This window comes from Pristiophorus japonicus, unplaced genomic scaffold (genome assembly GCF_044704955.1).
Source record: "Pristiophorus japonicus isolate sPriJap1 unplaced genomic scaffold, sPriJap1.hap1 HAP1_SCAFFOLD_734, whole genome shotgun sequence".
NCBI classification, from domain to species: domain Eukaryota; kingdom Metazoa; phylum Chordata; class Chondrichthyes; family Pristiophoridae; genus Pristiophorus; species Pristiophorus japonicus.
The window spans coordinates 158,510-182,812 of NW_027254650.1; the positions used below are offsets into that span (position 1 = coordinate 158,510).

A 24,303-nucleotide genomic window follows, 5' to 3' on the forward strand; every position below is an offset into this window, starting at 1 on the left:
GTGGGCAAAAATCTGGCAGATGGACTATAATGTGGTAAAATGTCAGGTTATCTCCTGACAGGAAAAATAAAAAAGTAAATTATTTAAATGGGGTCGATTACAAAATGCTGCAGTACAGAGGGATCTGGGGATCCTTGTACATGAAGCTCAAAAAGTTAGTATGCAGGTACAGCAAGTAATCAGGAAGGCAAATGCAATGCTGGCCTTTATTGCAAGGGGGATGGAGTATAAAAGTAGGGAAGTCCTGCTACAACTGTACAGGGTGTTAGTGAGACCACACCTGGAGTACTGTGCACAGTTTTGGTCTGGACTTGTCTCCATTCCCGTGCCGAGGGGATTGCTACACCAGACGGAGGGGCAACATTTGGGGACACTGATTCCCCATTGACTCCCATTCCCCTTCTTTCTGGTGGATGATGGAGGGGCCACTGTGTGTAATGTGCAAGTCAGTAAGAATTGTCAGCAAGCTTTCCAATTGGAGATTTTATTCAGTGGAAACTTTCACACACTATTGCAGATTTTGTACCAAAGATCAGTTTAGGATTGAAGTAAAAGTTGATAATTTTATTCCAAACTGAATTTCTGTTGTGAGTCGCTGAATTAAGGGGAAAGATAACACACAGCGTTTCTTAAATGGACACTGCAGCCCCGAGAACACAATCAGCAATATATCCAGAATATTAAAGTTCAGCCCAGTTATTGGGTTATCAGCAGAAACAAACCTCAACTGTCAGAATGAACATGGTTCAGTCGGGATGTGATTAACAGCAGATTCCAACCCCTGCAGTCACTTGTGAACTTGCTGGTGTCTCAGCAGGCTCGATGACTGAGTGAATCCCTTCCCACACTCTGAGCAGGTGAATGGCCTCTCCCCAGTGTGAACTCGCTGGTGTGTCAGCAGCTGGGATGACCGAGTGAATCCCTTCCCACACTCTGAGCAGGTGAATGGCCTCTCCCCAGTGTGAACTTGCTGGTGTCTCAGCAGGGTGGATAACCGAGTGAATCCCTTCCCACACTCTGAGCAGATGAATGGCCTCTCCCCAGTGTGAATTCGCTGGTGTGTCAGCAGGGTGGATGACAGAGTGAATCCCGTCCCACACTCTGAGCAGGTGAATGGCCTCTCCCCAGTGTGATTGCGTCGATGAGTTTCCAGCTCAGATCGTGATCTGAATCCCTTCCCACAGTCCCCACATTCCCACGGTTTCTCCATGGTGCGGGTGTCCTTGCGTCTCTCCAGGTTGGATGATCAGTTGAAGCCTCGCCCACACACACAACACGTTTACAGTTTATTCGCACAGTGAATGGTGTGATGTTTTTTCAGGCTGTGTAACTGATTAAAGCTCTTTCCACAGGCAGTGCACTGGAACACTCACTCGGGTGTGTGTGTCTCGGTGCTTTTCCAGTCACACTGATGTTTGAAATCTTTTCCCACAGGCAGAACAGACAAACATTTCTCCTTCCACTTTCAAAGGCCGATGACATTCAGGTCCTGATGAATCGATTGACTCTGTCAGATCTTGACGCGATGTTTGGTTTGTGTTTCCTGTTTGAAAATCTGCCCGTCTAATACACTGTAAAAGGAGATAACAAAACTCATCACTGTCAGTACAAGACACAAATTCAGGATCGACACATCCAGTTTCCAGGGAACATTCTTTCCTCTCGTTTTTCAAACCTGTAAATCCCTGTCCCACACATTGTCCCTCCTGCTGGGCTGAAATCAAAATCAACACACAATTCTAGACAGTTTCTCCTCCATTCCCAGTTATAACCATCAATTCTGGCTGGGTTCAGTTCTTCACTCACTGGTTCCCGTCCCCTGGAGGTACTGACTCTGTCTGGGTTCAGTTCTACACTCACTGGTTCCCCTCCCCTGTAGGTACTGACTCTGTCTGCGTTCAGTTCTACACTCACTGGTTCCCCTCCCCTGAAGGTGCTGACTCTGGCTGGGTTCAGTTCTACACTCACTGGTTCCCCTCCCCTGAAGGTACTGACTCTGGCTGGGTTCAGTTCTACACTCACTGGTTCCCCTCCCCTGAAGGTACTGACTCTGGCTGGGTTTAGTTCTACACTCACAGGTTCCCCTCCCCTGGAGGTACTGACTCTGTCTGGGTTCAGTTCTACACTCACTGGTTCCCCTCCCCTGGAGGTACTGACTCTGTCTGGGTTCAGTTCTACACTCACTGGTTCCCCTCCCCTGGAGGTACTGACTCTGGCTGGGTTCAGTTCTACACTCACTGGTTCCCCTCCCCTGGAGGTACTGACTCTGGCTGGGTTCAGTGGTTCACTCTGACCCTGAAGCCCCGCCCACACATTGTTCTTTCAAAGATGGCCACGCATGCGCTCTATTGGTGGATGAATCACGATGCACGTGACCATCCTGCAGCTGTCCTTTACAAAGATGGCGACCGTCAGCCTGGGCCTGTTAAGAACATGAGGGAAATCCTTATTAGCCGGGAAATTGTGTTGGGGAAATTGATGGGATTGAAGGCCGATAAATCCCCAGGGCCTGATGGACTGCATCCCAGAGTACTTAAGGAGGTGGCCTTGGAAATAGTGGATGCGTTGACAGTCATTTTCCAACATTCTATTGACTCTGGATCAGTTCCTATGGAGTGGAGGGTAGCCAATGTAACCCCACTTTTTAAAAAAGGAGGGAGAGAGAAAACAGGGAATTATAGACCAGTCAGCCTGACATCGGTAGTGGGTAAAATGATGGAATCAATTATTAAGGATATCATAGCAGTGCATTTGGAAAGAGGTGACATGATAGGTCCAAGTCAGCATGGATTTGTGAAAGGGAAATCATGCTTGACAAATCTTCTGGAATTTTTTGAGGATGTTTCCAGTAGAGTGGATAAGGGAGAACCAGTTGATGTGGTATATTTGGACTTTCAGAAGGCGTTTGACAAGGTCCCACACAAGAGATTGATGTGCAAAGTTAGAGCACATGGGATTGGGGGTAGTGTACTGACATGGATTGAGAACTGGTTGTCAGACAGGAAGCAAAGAGTAGGAGTAAATGGGTACTTTTCAGAATGGCAGGCAGTGACTAGTGGGGTACCGCAAGGATCTGTGCTGGGGCCCCAGCTGTTTACACTGTACATTAATGATTTAGATGAGGGGATTAAATGTAGCATCTCCAAATTTGCGGATGACACTAAGTTGGGTGGCAGTGTGAGCTGCGAGGAGGGTGCTGTAAGGCTGCAGAGCGACTTGGATAGGTTAGGTGAGTGGGCAAATGCATGGCAGATGAAGTATAATGTGGATAAATGTGAGGTTATCCACTTTGGTGGTAAAAACAGAGAGACAGACTATTATCTGAATGATGACAGATTAGGAAAAGGGGAGGTGCAAAGAGACCTGGGTGTCATGGTACATCAGTCATTGATGGTTGGCATGCAGGTACAGCAGGCGGTTAAGAAAGCAAATGGCATGTTGGCCTTCATAGCAAGGGGATTTGAGTACAGGGGCAGGGAGGTCTTGCTACAGTTGTACAGGGCATTGGTGAGGCCTCACCTGGAGTATTGTGTACAGTTTTGGTCTCCTAACCTGAGGAAGGACATTCTTGCTATTGAGGGAGTGCAGCGAAGGTTCACCAGACTGATTCCCGGGATGGCGGGACTGACCTATCAAGAAAGACTGGATCAACTGGGCTTGCATTCACTGGAGTTCAGAAGAATGAGAGGGGACCTCATAGAAACATTTAAAATTCTGACGGGGTTAGACAGGTTAGATGCAGGAAGAATGTTCCCAATGTTGGGGAAGTCCAGAACCAGAGGTCACAGTCTAAGGATAAGGGGTAAGCCATTTAGGACCGAGATGCGGAGGAACTTCTTCACCGAGAGAGTGGTGAACCTGTGGAATTCTCTACCACAGAAAGTTGTTGAGGCCAATTCACTCAATATATTCAAAAAGGAGTTAGATGAAGTCCTTACTACTCGGGGGATCAAGGGGTATGGCGAGAAAGCAGGAATGGAGTACTGAAGTTGAATGTTCAGCCATGAACTCATTGAATGGCGGTGCAGGCTAGAAGGGCCGAATGGCCAACACCTGCACCTATTTTCTATGCTTCTATGTTAATACAGCCCCTCAAACTAACACAGCCCCTCAAACGAACACAGCCCCTCAAACGAACACAGCCCCTCAAACGAACACAGCCCCTCAAACTAACACAGCCCCTCAAACTAACACAGCCCCTCAAACTAACACAGCCCCTCAAACTAACACAGCCCCTCAAACTAACACAGCCCCTCAAACTAACACAGCCCCTCAAACTAACACAGCCCCTCAAACTAACACAGCCCCTCAAACTAACACAGCCCCTCAAACTAACACAGCCCCTCAAACTAACACAGCCCCTCAAACTAACACAGCCCCTCAAACTAACACAGCCCCTCAAACTAACACAGCCCCTCAAACTAACACAGCCCCTCAAACTAACACAGCCCCTCAAACTAACACAGCCCCTCAAACTAACACAGCCCCTCAAACTAACACAGCCCCTCAAACTAACACAGCCCCTCAAACTAACACAGCCCCTCAAACTAACACAGCCCCTCAAACTAACACAGCCCCTCAAACTAACACAGCCCCTCAAACTAACACAGCCCCTCAAACTAACACAGCCCCTCAAACTAACACAGCCCCTCAAACTAACACAGCCCCTCAAACTAACACAGCCCCTCAAACTAACACAGCCCCTCAAACTAACACAGCCCCTCAAACTAACACAGCCCCTCAAACTAACACAGCCCCTCAAACTAACACAGCCCCTCAAACTAACACAGCCCCTCAAACTAACACAGCCCCTCAAACTAACACAGCCCCCCAAACTAACACAGCCCCCCAAACGAACACAGCCCCCAAACGAACACAGCCCCTCAAACGAACACAGCCCCTCAAACGAACACAGCCCCTCAAACGAACACAGCCCCTCAAACGAACACAGCCCTCAAACGAACACAGCCCCTCAAACGAACACAGCCCCTCAAACGAACACAGCCCCTCAAACGAACACAGCCCCTCAAACGAACACAGCCCCTCAAACGAACACAGCCCCTCAAACGAACACAGCCCCTCAAACGAACACAGCCCCTCAAACGAACACAGCCCCTCAAACGAACACAGCCCCTCAAACGAACACAGCCCCTCAAACGAACACAGCCCCTCAAACGAACACAGCCCCTCAAACGAACACAGCCCCTCAAACGAACACAGCCCCTCAAACGAACACAGCCCCTCAAACGAACACAGCCCCTCAAACGAACACAGCCCCTCAAACGAACACAGCCCCTCAAACGAACACAGCCCCTCAAACGAACACAGCCCCTCAAACGAACACAGCCCCTCAAACGAACACAGCCCCTCAAACGAACACAGCCCCTCAAACGAACACAGCCCCTCAAACGAACACAGCCCCTCAAACGAACACAGCCCCTCAAACGAACACAGCCCCTCAAACGAACACAGCCCCTCAAACGAACACAGCCCCTCAAACGAACACAGCCCCTCAAACGAACACAGCCCCTCAAACGAACACAGCCCCTCAAACGAACACAGCCCCTCAAACGAACACAGCCCCTCAAACGAACACAGCCCCTCAAACGAACACAGCCCCTCAAACGAACACAGCCCCTCAAACGAACACAGCCCCTCAAACGAACACAGCCCCTCAAACGAACACAGCCCCTCAAACGAACACAGCCCCTCAAACGAACACAGCCCCTCAAACGAACACAGCCCCTCAAACGAACACAGCCCCTCAAACGAACACAGCCCCTCAAACGAACACAGCCCCTCAAACGAACACAGCCAAACCCTCAAACTAACACAGCCCCTAAGAACAAGCAAACTAACACAGCCCCTCAAACTAACACAGCCCCTCAAACTAACACAGCCCCTCAAACTAACACAGCCCCTCAAACTAACACAGCCCCTCAAACTAACACAGCCCCTCAAACTAACACAGCCCCTCAAACTAACACAGCCCCTCAAACTAACACAGCCCCTCAAACTAACACAGCCCCTCAAACTAACACAGCCCTCACTACACACCTCAAACTAACACAGCCCAAACTCAAACTAACACAGCCCCTCAAACTAACACAGCCCCTCAAACTAACACAGCCCCTCAAACTAACACAGCCCCTCAAACTAACACAGCCCCTCAAACTAACACAGCCCCTCAAACTAACACAGCCCCTCAAACTAACACAGCCCCCTCAAACTAACACAGCCCCTCAAACTAACACAGCCCCCAAACTAACACAGCCCCCCAAACTAACACAGCCCCCCAAACTAACACAGCTCACTAAAAGCCCCAAACTAACACAGCCCTACCCAAACTAACACAGCCCCCCAAACTAACACAGCCCCCCAAACTAACACAGCCCCCCAAACTAACACAGCCCCCCAAACTAACACAGCCCCCCAAACTAACACAGCCCCCCAAACTAACACAGCCCCCCAAACTAACACAGCCCCCCAAACTAACACAGCCCCCCAAACTAACACAGCCCCCCAAACTAACACAGCCCCCCAAACTAACACAGCCCCCCAAACTAACACAGCCCCCCAAACTAACACAGCCCCCCAAACTAACACAGCCCCCCAAACTAACACAGCCCCCCAAACTAACACAGCCCCCCAAACTAACACAGCCCCCCAAACTAACACAGCCCCCCAAACTAACACAGCCCCCCAAACTAACACAGCCCCCCAAACTAACACAGCCCCCCAAACTAACACAGCCCCCCAAACTAACACAGCCCCCCAAACTAACACAGCCCCCCAAACTAACACAGCCCCCCAAACTAACACAGCCCCCCAAACTAACACAGCCCCCCAAACTAACACAGCCCCCCAAACTAACACAGCCCCCCAAACTAACACAGCCCCCCAAACTAACACAGCCCCCCAAACTAACACAGCCCCCCAAACTAACACAGCCCCCCAAACTAACACAGCCCCCCAAACTAACACAGCCCCCCAAACTAACACAGCCCCCCAAACTAACACAGCCCCCCAAACTAACACAGCCCCCCAAACTAACACAGCCCCCCAAACTAACACAGCCCCCCAAACTAACACAGCCCCCCAAACTAACACAGCCCCCCAAACTAACACAGCCCCCCAAACTAACACAGCCCCCCAAACTAACACAGCCCCCCAAACTAACACAGCCCCCCAAACTAACACAGCCCCCCAAACTAACACAGCCCCCCAAACTAACACAGCCCCCCAAACTAACACAGCCCCCCAAACTAACACAGCCCCCCAAACTAACACAGCCCCCCAAACTAACACAGCCCCCCAAACTAACACAGCCCCCCAAACTAACACAGCCCCCCAAACTAACACAGCCCCCCAAACTAACACAGCCCCCCAAACTAACACAGCCCCCCAAACTAACACAGCCCCCCAAACTAACACAGCCCCCCAAACTAACACAGCCCCCCAAACTAACACAGCCCCCCAAACTAACACAGCCCCCCAAACTAACACAGCCCCTCAAACTAACACAGCCCCTCAAACTAACACAGCCCCTCAAACTAACACAGCCCCTCAAACTAACACAGCCCCTCAAACTAACACAGCCCCTCAAACTAACACAGCCCCTCAAACTAACACAGCCCCTCAAACTAACACAGCCCCTCAAACTAACACAGCCCCTCAAACTAACACAGCCCCTCAAACTAACACAGCCCCTCAAACTAACACAGCCCCCTCAAACTAACACAGCCCCTCAAACTAACACAGCCCCTCAAACTAACACAGCCCCTCAAACTAACACAGCCCCTCAAACTAACACAGCCCCTCAAACTAACACAGCCCCTCAAACTAACACAGCCCCTTCAAACTAACACAGCCCCTCAAACTAACACAGCCCCTCAAACTAACACAGCCCCTCAAACTAACACAGCCCCTCAAACTAACACAGCCCCTCAAACTAACACAGCCCCTCAAACTAACACAGCCCCTCAAACTAACACAGCCCCTCAAACTAACACAGCCCCTCAAACTAACACAGCCCCTCAAACTAACACAGCCCCTCAAACTAACACAGCCCCTCAAACTAACACAGCCCCTCAAACTAACACAGCCCCTCAAACTAACACAGCCCCTCAAACTAACACAGCCCCTCAAACTAACACAGCCCCTCAAACTAACACAGCCCCTCAAACTAACACAGCCCCTCAAACTAACACAGCCCCTCAAACTAACACAGCCCCTCAAACTAACACAGCCCCTCAAACTAACACAGCCCCTCAAACTAACACAGCCCCTCAAACTAACACAGCCCCTCAAACTAACACAGCCCCTCAAACTAACACAGCCCCTCAAACTAACACAGCCCCTCAAACTAACACAGCCCCTCAAACTAACACAGCCCCTCAAACTAACACAGCCCCTCAAACTAACACAGCCCCTCAAACTAACACAGCCCCTCAAACTAACACAGCCCCTCAAACTAACACAGCCCCTCAAACTAACACAGCCCCTCAAACTAACACAGCCCCTCAAACTAACACAGCCCCTCAAACTAACACAGCCCCTCAAACTAACACAGCCCCTCAAACTAACACAGCCCCTCAAACTAACACAGCCCCTCAAACTAACACAGCCCCTCAAACTAACACAGCCCCTCAAACTAACACAGCCCCTCAAACTAACACAGCCCCTCAAACTAACACAGCCCCTCAAACTAACACAGCCCCTCAAACTAACACAGCCCCTCAAACTAACACAGCCCCTCAAACTAACACAGCCCCTCAAACTAACACAGCCCCTCAAACTAACACAGCCCCTCAAACTAACACAGCCCCTCAAACTAACACAGCCCCTCAAACTAACACAGCCCCTCAAACTAACACAGCCCCTCAAACTAAATAACACAGCCCCTCAAACACACAATCTAACACCAGCCCCTCAAACTAACACACCCCTCAAACTAACACAGCCCCTCAAACTAACACAGCCCCTCCAACTAACACACCCCAAACTAACACAGCCCTCCACTAACACAGCCCCTCACACTAACACAGCCCCTCAAACTAACACAGCCCCTCAAACTAACACAGCCCCACAAACTAACACAGCCCCCTCAAACTAACACAGCCCCTCAAACTAACACAGCCCCTCAAACTATCAAACTAACACAGCCCCTCAAACTAACACAGCCCCTCAAACTAACACAGCCCCTCAAACTAACACAGCCCCTCAAACTAACACAGCCCCTCAAACTAACACAGCCCCTCAAACTAACACAGCCCCTCAAACTAACACAGCCCCTCAAACTAACACAGCCCCTCAAACTAACACAGCCCCTCAAACTAACACAGCCCCTCAAACTAACACAGCCCCTCAAACTAACACAGCCCCTCAAACTAACACAGCCCCTCAAACTAACACAGCCCCTCAAACTAACACAGCCCCTCAAACTAACACAGCCCCTCAAACTAACACAGCCCCTCAAACTAACACAGCCCCTCAAACTAACACAGCCCCTCAAACTAACACAGCCCCTCAAACTAACACAGCCCCTCAAACTAACACAGCCCCTCAAACTAACACAGCCCCTCAAACTAACACAGCCCCTCAAACTAACACAGCCCCTCAAACTAACACAGCCCCTCAAACTAACACAGCCCCTCAAACTAACACAGCCCCTCAAACTAACACAGCCCCTCAAACTAACACAGCCCCTCAAACTAACACAGCCCCTCAAACTAACACAGCCCCTCAAACTAACACAGCCCCTCAAACTAACACAGCCCCTCAAACTAACACAGCCCCTCAAACTAACACAGCCCCTCAAACTAACACAGCCCCTCAAACTAACACAGCCCCTCAAACTAACACAGCCCCTCAAACTAACACAGCCCCTCAAACTAACACAGCCCCTCAAACTAACACAGCCCCTCAAACTAACACAGCCCCTCAAACTAACACAGCCCCTCAAACTAACACAGCCCCTCAAACTAACACAGCCCTCAAACTAACACAGCCCTCAAACTAACACAGCCCTCAAACTAACACAGCCCCTCAAACTAACACAGCCCCTCAAACTAATACAGACCCTCAAACAAATACAGCCCCTCAAACTAGTGCAGTCCCTCAAAGGAATACAGTACATCAAACTAATACAGTGCCTCAAACTAATACAGTCCATCAAACTAGTACAGTCCCTCAAAGGAATACAGTACATCAAACTAATACAGTGCCTCAAACTAATACAGTCCCTCAATCTATTACTATAGCGCTGTACACCATGAGCTGGGGGTGAGGTACCTACTGTACAACGTCCATGTCTCTGGGCCATACAGGAGTGTGGGTATTACTATAGCCCTGTACACCATGAGCTGGGGGTGAGGTACCTACTGCACATGGTCCATGTCTCTGGGCCATGTCTCTGGGCCATACAGGAGGGTGGGTATTACTATAGCACTGTAGACCATCAGCTGGAGGTGAGGTACCTACTGTACATGGTCCATGTCTCTGGGCCATACAGGAGGGTGGGTATTACTATAGCCCTGTAGGCCATGAGCTGGGGGTGAGGTGTCTACTGTACATGGTCCGTATCTCTGAGCCATACAGGAGGGTGGGTATTACTACAGCCCTGTCGACCATGAGCTGGGGGTGAGATACCTACTGTACATGGTCCATGTCTCTGGGTCATACAGGAGGGTGGGTATTACTACAGCCCTGTACACCATGAGCTGGAGGTGAGATACCTACTGTACATGGTCCATGTCTCTGGGCCTTTAGGAGGGTGGGTATTACTACAGCCCTGTAGACCATGAGCTGGGGGTGAGGTGTCTACTGTACATGGTCCATGTCTCTGGGCCATACAGGAGGGTGGGTATTACTACAGCCTTGTTGACCATGAGCTGGGGGTGAGGTACCTACTGTACATGGTCCATGTCTCTGGATCATACAGGAGGGTGGGTATTACTACAGCCCTGTAGATCATGAGCTGGGGTGAGGTACCTATTGTACATGGTCCATGTCTCTGGGCCATACAGGAGGGTGGGTATTACTATAGCCCTGTACACCATGAGCTGGGGATCAGGTACCTACTGTACATGGTCCATGTCTCTGGTCCATACAGGAGGGTGAGTATTACTACAGCCCTGTAGACCATGAGCTGGGGTGAGGTACCAACTGTACATGGTCCACGTCTCTGGGCCATACAGGAGGGTGGGTATTACTACAGCCCTGTAGACCATGGACTGGGGGTGAGGTACCTACTGTACATGGTCCATGTCTCTGGGCCATACAGGAGGGTGGGTATTACTACAGCCCTGTACACCATGAGCTGGAGGTGAGATACCTACTGTACATGGTCCATGTCTCTGGGTCATACAGGAGGGTGGGTATTACTACAGCCCTGTAGACCATGAGCTGGGGGTGAGGTGTCTACTGTACATGGTCCATGTCTCTGGGCCATACAGGAGGGTGGGTATTACTACAGCCTTGTTGACCATGAGCTGGGGGTGAGGTACCTACTGTACATGGTCCATGTCTCTGGATCATACAGGAGGGTGGGTATTACTACAGCCCTGTAGATCATGAGCTGGGGTGAGGTACCTACTGTACATGGTCCATGTCTCTGGGCCATACAGGAGGGTGGGTATTACTATAGCCCTGTACACCATGAGCTGGGGATGAGGTACCTACTGTACATGGTCCATGTCTCTGGTCCATACAGGAGGGTGAGTATTACTACAGCCCTGTAGACCATGAGCTGGGGTGAGGTACCAACTGTACATGGTCCACGTCTCTGGGCCATACAGGAGGGTGGGTATTACTACAGCCCTGTAGACCATGGACTGGGGGTGAGGTACCTACTGTACATGGTCCATGTCTCTGGGCCATACAGGAGGGTGGGTATTACTACAGCCCTGTACACCTTGAGCTGGGGGTGAGGTACCTACTGTACATGGTCCATGTCTCTGGGTCATACAGGAGGGTGGGTATTACCACAGCCCTGCAGACCATGAGCTGGGGGTGAGGTGTCTACTGTACATGGTCCATGTCTCTGGGCCTTACAGGAGGGTGGGTATTACTACAGCCCTGTAGACCATGAGCTGGGGGTGAGGTGTCTACTGTACATGGTCCATGTCTCTGGGCCATACAGGAGGGTGGGTATTACTACAGCCTTGTTGACCATGAGCTGGGGGTGAGGTACCTACTGTACATGGTACATGTCTCTGGGCCATACAGCAGGGTGGGTATTACTACAGCCCTGTAGACCATGAGCTGGGGGTGAGGTACCTACTGTGCAACGTCCATGTCTCTGGGCCATACAGGAGTGTGGGTATTACTACAGCCCTGTACACCATGAGCTGGGGGTGAGGTACCTACTGTATATGGTCCATGTCTCTGGGCCATACAGGAGTGTGGGTATTAGTATAGCCCTGTACACCATGAGCTGGGGATGAGGTACCTACTGTACATGGTCCATGTCTCTGGGTCATACAGCAGGGTGGGTATTACTACAGCCCTGTAGACCATGAGCTGGGGGTGAGATACCTACTGTACATGGTCCATGTCTCTGGGTCATACAGGAGGGTGGGTATTACTACAGCCCTGTAGACCATGAGCTGGGGGTGAGGTGTCCACTGTACATGGTCCATGTATCTGGGCCATACAGGAGGGTGGGTATTACTACAGCCCTGTAGACCATGAGCTGGGGGTGAGGTGTCTACTGTACATGGTCCATGTCTCTGGGCCATACAAGAGAGTGGGTGTTACTACAGCCCTGTCGACCATGAGCTGGGGGTGAGGTACCTACTGTACACGGTCCATGTTTCTAAGCCATACAGGAGGGTGGGTATTACTACAGCCCTGTAGACCATGGACTGGGGGTGAGGTACCTACTGGACATGGTCCATGTCTCTGGGCCATACAGGAGGGTGGGTATTACTACAACCCTGTAGACCATGGACTGGGGGTGAGGTACCTACTGGACATGGTCCATGTCTCTGCACCATACAGGAGGGTGGGTATTACTACAGCTCTGTAGACCATGAGCTGGGGGTGAGATACCTACTGTCCATGGTCCATGTCTCTGAGCCATACAGGAGGGTGGGTATTACTACAGCCCTGTAGACCATGAGCTGTGGGTGAGAGACCTACTGTACATGGTCCCTGTCTCTGGGTCATACAGGAGGGTGGGTAATACTACAGCCCTGTAGACCATGAGCTAGGGGTGAGGTACCTTCTGTACATGGTCCATGTCTCTGGGTCATACAGGAGGGTGGGTATTACTACAGCCCTGTGGACAATGAGCTGGGGGTGAGGTGTCTACTGTACATGGTCCATGTCTCTGGGTCATACAGGAGGGTGGGTATTACCACAGCCCTGCAGACCATGAGCTGGGGGTGAGGTGTCTACTGTACATGGTCCATGTCTCTGGGCCTTACAGGAGGGTGGGTATTACTACAGCCCTGTAGACCATGAGCTGGGGGTGAGGTGTCTACTGTACATGGTCCATGTCTCTGGGCCATACAGGAGGGTGGGTATTACTACAGCCTTGTTGACCATGAGCTGGGGGTGAGGTACCTACTGTACATGGTACATGTCTCTGGGCCATACAGCAGGGTGGGTATTACTACAGCCCTGTAGACCATGAGCTGGGGGTGAGGTACCTACTGTGCAACGTCCATGTCTCTGGGCCATACAGGAGTGTGGGTATTACTACAGCCCTGTACACCATGAGCTGGGGGTGAGGTACCTACTGTATATGGTCCATGTCTCTGGGCCATACAGGAGTGTGGGTATTAGTATAGCCCTGTACACCATGAGCTGGGGATGAGGTACCTACTGTACATGGTCCATGTCTCTGGGTCATACAGCAGGGTGGGTATTACTACAGCCCTGTAGACCATGAGCTGGGGGTGAGATACCTACTGTACATGGTCCATGTCTCTGGGTCATACAGGAGGGTGGGTATTACTACAGCCCTGTAGACCATGAGCTGGGGGTGAGGTGTCCACTGTACATGGTCCATGTATCTGGGCCATACAGGAGGGTGGGTATTACTACAGCCCTGTAGACCATGAGCTGGGGGTGAGGTGTCTACTGTACATGGTCCATGTCTCTGGGCCATACAAGAGAGTGGGTGTTACTACAGCCCTGTCGACCATGAGCTGGGGGTGAGGTACCTACTGTACACGGTCCATGTTTCTAAGCCATACAGGAGGGTGGGTATTACTGCAGCCCTGTAGACCATGGACTGGGGGTGAGGTACCTACTGGACATGGTCCATGTCTCTGGGCCATACAGGAGGGTGGGTATTACTACAACCCTGTAGACCATGGACTGGGGGTGAGGTACCTACTGGACATGGTCCATGTCTCTGCACCATACAGGAGGGTGGGTATTACTACAGCTCTGTAGACCATGAGCTGGGGGTGAGATACCTACTGTCCATGGTCCATGTCTCTGAGCCATACAGGAGGGTGGGTATTACTACAGCCCTGTAGACCATGAGCTGTGGGTGAGAGACCTACTGTACATGGTCCCTGTCTCTGGGTCATACAGGAGGGTGGGTAATACTACAGCCCTGTAGACCATGAGCTAGGGGTGAGGTACCTTCTGTACATGGTCCATGTCTCTGGGTCATACAGGAGGGTGGGTATTACTACAGCCCTGTGGACAATGAGCTGGGGGTGAGGTGTCTACTGTACATGGTCCATGTCTCTGGGTCATACAGGAGGGTGGGTATTACTACAGCCCTGTTAACCATGAGCTGGGGGTGAGGTACCTACTGTACATTGTCCATGTCTCTGGGTCATACAGGATGGTGGGTATTACTACTGCCCTGTAGACCATGAGTTGGGGGTGAGGTGTCTACTGTACATGGTCCATGTCTCTGGGCCAATCAGGAGGGTGGGTATTACTACAGCCCTGTGGACAATGAGCTGGGGGTGAGGTGTCTACTGTACATGGTCCATGTCTCTGGGCCATACAGGAGGGTGGCTATTACTACAGCCCTGTAGACCATGAGCTGGGGGTGAGGTACCTACTGTACAAGGTCCATGTCTCTGGGCCATACAGGAGGGTGGGTATTACTACAGCCCTGTAGACCATGAGCTGGGGGTAAGATACCTACTGTACATGGTCCGTGTCTCTGGGCCATACAGGAGGGTGGGGATTTATCGGCCTTCTATCCCATCAATTTCCCCAACACAATTTCCCGACTAATAAAGATTTCCCTCAGTTCCTCCTCCTTACTAGACCCTCTGACCCCTTTTATATCCGGAAGGTTTGTGTCCTCCTCAATAAATACCGAACCAAAGTACTTGTTCAATTGGTCTGCCATTTCTTTGTTCCCCGTTATGACTTCCCCTGATTCTGACTGCAGGGGACCTATATTTGTCTTCACTAACCTTTTTCTCTTTACATACCTGTAGAAACTTTTGCAATCCGTCTTAATATTCCCTGCAAGCTTCTTCTCGTACTCCATCTTCCCTGCCCGAATCCAACCCTTTGTCCTCCTCTGCTGAGTTCTAAATTTCTCCCAGTCCCCGGGTTCGCTGCTATTTCTGGCCAATTTGTATGCCACTTCCTTGGCTTTAATACTATCCCTGATTTCCCTAGATAGCCACGGTTGAGCCACCTTCCCTTTTTTATTTTTACGCCAGACAGGAATGTACAATTGTTGTAATTCATCCATGCGGTCTCTAAATGTCTGCCATTGCCCATCCACAGTCAACCCCTTCAGTATCATTCGCCAATCTATCCTAGCCAATTCACACCTCATCGCTTCAAAGTTACCCTTCTTTAAGTTCTGGACCATGGTCTCTGAATTAACTGTTTCATTCTCCATCCTAATGCAGAATTCCACCATATTATGGTCACTCTTCCCCAAGGGGCCTCGCACAACGAGATTGCTAATTAATCCTCTCTCATTACACAACACCCAGTCTAAGATGGCCTCCCCCCTAGTTGGTTCCTCGACATATTGGTCTAGAAAACCATCCCTTATGCACTCCAGGAATTCCTCCTCCACCGTATTGCTTCCAGTTTGGTTAGCCCAATCTATGTGCATATTAAAGTCACCCATTATAACTGCTGCACCTTTATTGCATGCACCCCTAATTTCCTGTTTGATGCCCTCCCCAACATCACTACTACTGTTTGGAGGTCTGTACACAACTCCCACTAACGTTTTTTGCCCTTTGGTGTTCTGCAGCTCTACCCATATAGATTCCACATCATCCAAGCTAATGTCTTTCCTAACTATTGCATTAATCTCCTCTTTAACCAGCAATGCTACCCCACCTCCTTTTCCTTTTATTCTATCTTTCCTGAATGTTGAATACCCCTGGATGTTGAGTTCCCAGCCTTGATCATCCTGGAGCCACTTCTCCGTAATCCCAATCACATCATATTTGTTAACGTCTATTTGCACAGTTAATTCATCCACCTTATTGCGGATACTCCTTGCATTTAGACCCAAAGCCTTCAGGCTCCAATACTCAAATCCCCTAGCTATGAAGGCCAACATACCATTTGCCTTCTTCACCGCCTGCTGTACCTGCATGCCAACCTTCAATGCCTGATGAATCATAACACCCAGGTCTCATTGCACCTCCCCTTTTCCTAATCTGCCGTCATTCAGATAATATTCTGCCTTCGTGTTTTTGCCCCCAAAGTGGATAACCTCACATTTATCCACATTAAACTGCATCTGCCATGTATTTGCCCACTCACCTAACCTGTCCAAGTCACCCTGCAGCCTCTTAGCGTCCTCCTCACAGCTCACACCGCCACTCAGTTTAGTGTCATCTGCAAACTTGGAGATATTACACTCAATTCCATCATCTAAATCATTAATTTATATTGTAAAGAGCTGGGGTCCCAGCACTGAGCCCTGCGGCACTCCACTAGTCACTGCCTGCCATTCTGAAAAGGACCCGTTAATCCCGACTCTCTGCTTCCTGTCAGCCAACCAGTTCTCTATCCACGTCAGTACATTACCCCCAATACCATGTGCTTTGATTTTGCACACCAATCTCTTGTGTGGGACCTTGTCAAAAGCCTTTTGAAAGTCCAAATACACCACATCCACTGGTTCTCCCTTGTCCACTCTACTAGTTACATCCTCAAAAGATTCCAGAAGATTTGTCAAGCATGATTTCCCTTTCATAAATCAATGCTGACTTGGACCAATCCTGTCACTGCTTTCCAAATGTGCTGCTATTTCATCCTAAATGACTGATTCCAACATTTTCCCCACTATTGAGGTCAGGCTAACTGGTCTATAATCACCCGTTTTCTCTCTCCCTCCTTTTTAAAAAAGTGGTGTTACATTAGCAACTTTCCAGTCCATATGAACTGATCCAGAGTCGATAGACTGTTGGAAAATGATCACCAATGCATCCACTATTTCTAGGGCCACTTCCTTAAGTACTTTGGAATGTAGACTATCAGGCCCTGGGGATTTATCGGCCTTCAATCCCGTCAATTTCCCCAACACAATTTCCCGCCTAATAAAGATATTCTTCAATTCCTCCTTCTCACTAGACTTTCGAACCCCTAGTACATCCGGAAGGTTATTTGTGTCTTCCTTTGTGAAGACAGAACCAAAGTATTTGTTCAATTGGTCTGCCATTTCTTTGTTCCCCATTATAAATTCACCCGAATCTGACTGCAAGGGACCTACGTTTGTCTTCACTAATCTTTTTCTCTTCACATATCTATAGAAGCTTTTGCAGTCAGTTTTTATGTTTCCGGCAAGCTTCCTCTCGTACTCTATTTTCCCCCTCTTAATGAAACCCTTTGTCCTCCTCTGCTGAATTCTAAATTTCTCCCAGTCCTCTGGCTTGCTGCTTTTTCTGGCTAATTTGTATGCCTCTTCCTTGGATTTAACACTATCCTTAATTTCCCTTGTTAGCCACGGTTGAGCCACCTTCCCCGTTTTATTTTTACTCCAGACAGGGATGTACAATAGTTGAAGTTCGTCCATGTGATCTTTAAATGTTTGCCATTGCCTATCCACCGTCAACCCTTGAAATATCATTTGCCATGTCTAATCTAGCCAATTCGCGTCTCATACCATCAAAGTTGCCTTTCCTTAAGTTCAGGACCCTAGTTTCTGAATTAACTTTGTCACTCTCCACCTTAGTAAATAATTATACCATATTATGGTCACTCTTCCCCAAGGGGCCTCGCACAACAAGATTGCTAATTAGTCCTTTCTCATTACACATCACCCAGTCTAGGATGGCCAGCTCTCTGATTGATTCCTCGACATATTGGTCTAGCAAACCATCCATAATACACTACAGGAAATCCTCCTCCACTGCATTGCTACCAGTTTGGTTAGCCCAATCTATGTAGATTAAAGTCGCCATTGATAACTGCTGTACCTTTATTGCACGCATCCCTAATTTCTTGTTTGATGCTGTCCCCAACTTCACTACTACTGTTTGGTGGTCTGTGCACAACTCACACTAGCGTTTTCTGCCCTTTTGGTATTCCACAGCTCCACCGATACCGATTCCACATCATCCAGGCTAATGACCCTCCTTATTTTGCATTAATTTCCTCTTTAACCAGCAATGCCACCCCACCTCCTTTTCCTTTCTGTCTATCCTTCCTAAATGTTGAATACCCCTGGATGTTGAGTTCCCAGCCTTGGTCACCCTGGAGCCATGTCTCTGTGATGTCAATCACATCGTATCCATTAACTGCTATCTGCGCAATTAATTTGTCCACCTTATTACGAATACTCCTCGCATTGAGGCACAGAGCCTTCAGCCTTGTCTTTTTAATACACTTTGACCCTTTAGAATTCTGCTGTAAAGGGGCCCTTTTTGTTTTTTGCTTTGGGTTTCTCTGCCCTCCACTTTTACTATTCTCCTTTCTATCTTTTGCTTCTGTCTCCATTTTATTCCCCTCTGTCTCCCTGCATAGGTTCCCATCCCCCTGCCATATTAGTTTAACTCCTCCCCAACAGCACTAGCAAACACTCCCCCTAGGACATTGGTTCTGGTCCTGCCCAGGTGCAGACCGTCCGGTTTGTACTGGTCTCACCTCTCCCACAACCGGATCCAATGTCCCAGGAATTTGAATCCCTCCCTTCTGCACCACTGCTCAAGCCACATATTCATCTGAGCTATCCTGCGATTCCTACTCTGACTAGCACGTGGCACTGGTAGCAATCCTGAGATTACTATTTTTGAGGTCCTACTTTTTAATTTAGCTCCTAGCTCCCTAAATTCGTCTCGTAGGACCTCATCCCTTTTTTTTAACCTATATCGTTGGTACCAATGTGCACCACGACAAATGGCTGTTCACCCTCCCTTTTCAGAATGTCCTGCACCCGCTCCGAGACATCCTTGACCCTTGCACCAGGGAGGCAACATACCATCCTGGAGTCTCGGTTGCGGCCGCAGAAACGCCTATCTATTCCCCTCACCATTGAATCCCCTATCACTATCGCTCTCCCACTCTTTTTCCTGCCCTCCTGTGCAGCAGAGCCAGCCACGGTGCCATGAACTTGGCTGCTGCTGCCCTCCCCTGATGTGTCATCCCCCTCAACAGTACTCAAAGCAGAGTATCTGTTTTGCAGGGGGATGACCGCAGGAGATCCCTGCATTACCTTCCTTGCACTGCTCTTCCTGTTAGTCTTCCATTCCCTATCTGGCTGTGGACCCTTTGCCTGCGGTAAGACCAACTCGCTACACGTGCTATTCACATCATTCTCAGCATCGTGGATGTTCCAGACTGAATCCACCCTCAGCTCCAGTGCCGCAGTGAGGACCGTCAGGAGCTGGAGGTGGATACACTTCCCGCACACGTAGTCGTCAGTGACACTGGAGATGTCCCTGAGTTCCCACATGGTACAGGAGGAGCATAACACGTGTCCGAGCTCTCCTGCAATGACCTAACCCTTAGATAATCTTAATTTGGCAACAGCAATGCTAAGGGTTACTTACTGATATAGTGAAGAAAAAGAAAAGCTACTCACTAATCACTTACCCCCTTGGCTGTGACATCACCTTTTGATTTCCATCAACTTGTGTTTTGCCTTCTCTCCCAGCTGCAGAAGCCGTGCCTCTCGCTGACATTCACCAAGGGAAGCCAGCGATACAAACAGTGTCAGCGTCTGACTGTACTGCAGTACTCAGCTTCTACACACCAAGTGTGTTGGGCAGATTTACAACAATTTACTGACATCCAGACACAACCCAACCCCTGCCCTGCTTGAGGAATGGGACGACCCGATGGAGCATGGACTTTTACACAGCTCAGATTGGTGCTCCCCTCCCCCAGGGCACTAACCATTCAACCAGAAACAAAGAGCTGCTGTTTAAAACATGTCCTTCACATTTCTCACCAGCTCCCTGCAATCGATGCTTTGTATAAACCCTCAGTGTCCGGCTCTGCTTCCGCTGTTCGCTGTCCAATGACAACAAACAGCGTGAGACTGGAACTAAACCAGGAATGTTCACTACTGGTTTGGAGAGAGAAAGCAGCAGATTGTAAATAGCAGATTGTGCCCATTCTGTCTCCCTTACCCTGGACACACGCTGTCCACACACAGCCCGAGAATGGCCTGTCCCTTCCCCCACTCACACCACGCACTGAGACTGGGTCTTGCCCCACTCTGCCTCTTACACAGCCCCCGACTCCCCCTGAACTCCCCCCGGACTCAGTGCCGATCTCTGAGCCCATCTGCGGACACGCTCCCCGAGCGCTGCTGCTGTAAGGAGGCTGCTGCTCGCTGCCTTACCCCGGGGCCGTGGTGTCTCCATTCCCGGCTGTTTTAAACCATCTTCTTCCGCTCACTGAGTGAATAGCGATCAGAGGTAGGGCTGGGGGAGGGGAGGGCACATGCGCTCTTCTGCTCACTGGGAATCGACACCGGGGGCGGGGCTGAACCGCACATAGAAACATAGAAAATAGGTGCAGGAGCAGGCCATTCGGCCCTTCTAGCCTGCACCGCCATTCAATGAGTTCATGGCTGAACATTCAACTTCAGTACCCCATTCCTGCTTTCTCGCCATACCCCTTGATCCCCGGAGTAGTAAGGACTTCATCTTACTCCTTTTTGAATATATTTCGTGAATTGGCCTCAACAACTTTCTGTGGTAGAGAATTCCACAGGTTCACCACTCTCTGGGTGAAGAAGTTTCTCCTCATCTCGGTCCTAAATGGCTTACCCCTTATCCTTAGACCATGTCCCCTGGTTCTGGACTTCCCCAAAATTGGGAACATTCTTCCTGCATCTAACCTGTCTAAACCCGTCAGAATTTTAAACGTTTCTATGAGATCCCCTCTCATTCTTCTGAACTCCAGTGAATACAAGCCCAGTTGATCCAGTTTTTCTTGATAGGTCAGTCCCACCAGCCCGGGAATCAGTCTGGTGAACCTTCGCTGCACTCCCTCAATAGCAAGAATGTCCTTCCTCAGGTTAGGAGACCAAAACTGTACACAATACTCCAGGTGTAGCCTCACCAAGGCCCTGTACAACTGTAGTAACACCTCCCTGCCCCTGTACTCAAATCCCCTTGCTATGAAGGCCAACATGCCATTTGCTTTCTTAACCGCCTGCTGTACCTGCATGCCAACCTTCAATGACTGATGTACCATGACACCCAGGTCTCTTTGCACCTCCCCTTTTCCTAATCTTTCACCATTCAGATAATAGTCTGTCTCTCTGTTTTTACCACCAAAGTGGATAACCTCACATTTATCCACATTATACTTCATCTGCCATGCATTTGCCCACTCACCTAACCTATCCAAGTCGCTCTGCAGCCTCACAGCATCCTCCTCGCAGCTCACACTGCCACCCAACTTAGTGTCATCCGCAAATTTGGAGATACTACATTTAATACCCTCGTCTAAATCATTAATGTACAGTGTAAACAGCTGGGGCCCCAGCACAGAACCTTGCGGTACCCCACTAGTCACTGCCTGCCATTCTGAAAAGTACCCATTTACTCCTACTCTTTGCTTCCTGTCTGACAACCAGTTCTCAATCCACATCAGCACACTGCCCCCAATCCCATGTGCTTTAACTTTGCACATTAATCTCTTGTGTGGGACCTTGTCGAAAGCCTTCTGAAAGTCCAAATACACCACATCAACTGGTTCTCCCTTATCCACTCTACTGGAAACATCCTCAAAAAATTCCAGAAAATTTGTCAAGCATGATTTCCCTTTCACAAATCCATGCTGACTTGGACCTATCATATCACCCCTTTCCAAATGCACTGCTATGACATCCTTAATAATTGATTCCATCATTTTACCCACTACCGATGTCAGGCTGACCGGTCTATAATTCCCTGTTTTCTCTCTCCCTCCTTTGCAGCTCTCTGCAATAATTCAGCCTGTAAAAATCAAAGTGCACTTTTCCCAATTTACTTTTATCAGAATCTGAGCAAAGGAACTGGGCCTGGGGGGAAAGGATAGAGAATGTTTAAAGCTGGGAGCCTTGTCCCTTGGAGATGTTCAATGTGGGATCATTCTGTGCACATTGTTTTACAATTCATGAGCCCGTCTTCACAAAGCAACCCTCCAGAAACATCGGAGGTTCGGAGGATTGGGAGTGTTTGCTGAGACTGTGCAGGAGTTAATATCTGACAGAAACTGTCCCAGTTTAATTTAGTTAGAGTGAAGCACTCGCTCACTGAGAATAATACCGAGCAGCCCTGAGCTGCAAGATTGCAGCGAGTACAAGAGGCAAGCGAGGGTTAAATGTGGGACATTGTTTCTCTCACTCTCTGACACTGTCCTGCAGTCTGGGATTAATAATGTGTCTGTCTCTGGTACAATATCAGTGAGAGGGGGGCTTTAACTTCTCTCTCTCCAATGGGATCTTTCAGGATAAAACGGGACCTCACAGGTAATTCTGGAACTGATACTGTGCATGTTTCTGTGTCTCACTGCCCTGTCTCGCACTCCCGTCTCTCGCTCAGCCCTCTCTCCCCCTCCCCATCTCTCGCTCTCTGTTGCGATCTCCTTTCTCATGTACTGTCTGTGAAGACGGGATACTGTTATTTCACATGATGTGGAAACACCGTTGGAAGTGCAACACTGAGTATGTCTCTCTCTGGTGCTATACATGACAGTGTGGCACTGTTACTGAGCGTAATATGGAGACACTGATACCAAGCGTAAGACTTGCTTTTGTATAAGTGTAAGATTGATATTGTCTCTCTCTCTCTCTTCCACTGGTGCTGTACATTAATGTGTGATACTACTATAGAGCGTAATATGCAGACAAAGTTAGGCAGTTTAAGACTGATTCTGTGTTTGTCTCTCTGTCACTATCTCTGATGGCTAATATTTAAGGGACGATTGCATGAATTGCAACAGTTATACATTCCTTTCTGGCTTAAAAACACAAAAAGGAAAAGTGGCCCAACCATGGCTAACAAAAGAAATTTAGGATAATATTAGATCCAAAGAGGAGTTACATAAAGTTACCAGAAAAAGTAGCAAGCCTGAGGACTGGAAGCAGTTTAGAATTCAGCAAAAAAGGACCAAGAGATTGATTAAGAGGGAAAAAATAGAGTATGAGAATAAACTTGCAAGGAACATAAAAAATGACTGCAAAAGTTTCTACAAGTGCGTAAAACGAAAAAGATTAGTGAAGACAAATGTAGGTTCTTTACAGACAGAAACAGGAGAATTTGTAATGGGGAACAAGGAAATGGCAGAACAATTAAATAAATACTTTGGGTTCTGTCTTCATGGAAGAAGACACAAATAACGACCATGAAATGCTAGGGACCCAATGGTCTAGTGAGCAAGAGGAATTAAAGGAAGCGATTATTAGTTAAAAAAAATAGTGCTGGAGAAACTAATGGGACTGAAGGCAGATAAATCCCCAGGGCCTGATGATCTACATCCCAGAGTACTAAAGGAGGTAGCCATGGAAATAGTAGATGCATTGGTTGTCATCTTCCAAAATTCTATAGATTATGGAACAGTTCCTGCAGATTGGAGGGTGGCAAATGTAATCCCACTATTTAAAAAAGAGGGAGAGAGAAAACGGGGAACTACAGACCGGATAGCCTAACATCAGTAGTAGGGAAAATGCTGGAGTCTATTATACAGAATGTGATACCGGCACATTTAGATAATATCAACGGGATTAAACAAAGTCAACATGGATTTATGAAAGGAAAATCATGTTTGAGGATGTAACTAATAGAATAGATAAGGGAGAACCAGTGGATGTAGTGTATTTGGATTTTCAGAAGGCCTTTGATGAAGTCCCACATAAGAAGTTAGTGTGCAAAATTAAAGCACATAGGATGGGGGGTAATG

The 24,303-nt window shown here is 49.0% G+C and overlaps 1 protein-coding gene across 1 annotated transcript in view; it reads right to left on the minus strand.

The window, feature by feature from the left end:
- Positions 1-543: 543 nt before the first annotated feature.
- Positions 544-24,303, minus strand: part of LOC139256576 (zinc finger protein 664-like) — a 63,315-nt gene continuing 39,555 nt past the window's right edge. The window contains exon 3 of the mRNA XM_070874242.1: positions 544-1,571. Coding sequence (XP_070730343.1) covers positions 788-1,210 — 423 coding nt within the window. The 5' untranslated portion in view covers positions 1,211-1,571 and the 3' untranslated portion in view covers positions 544-787. The remainder of the gene's footprint in view (positions 1,572-24,303) is intronic.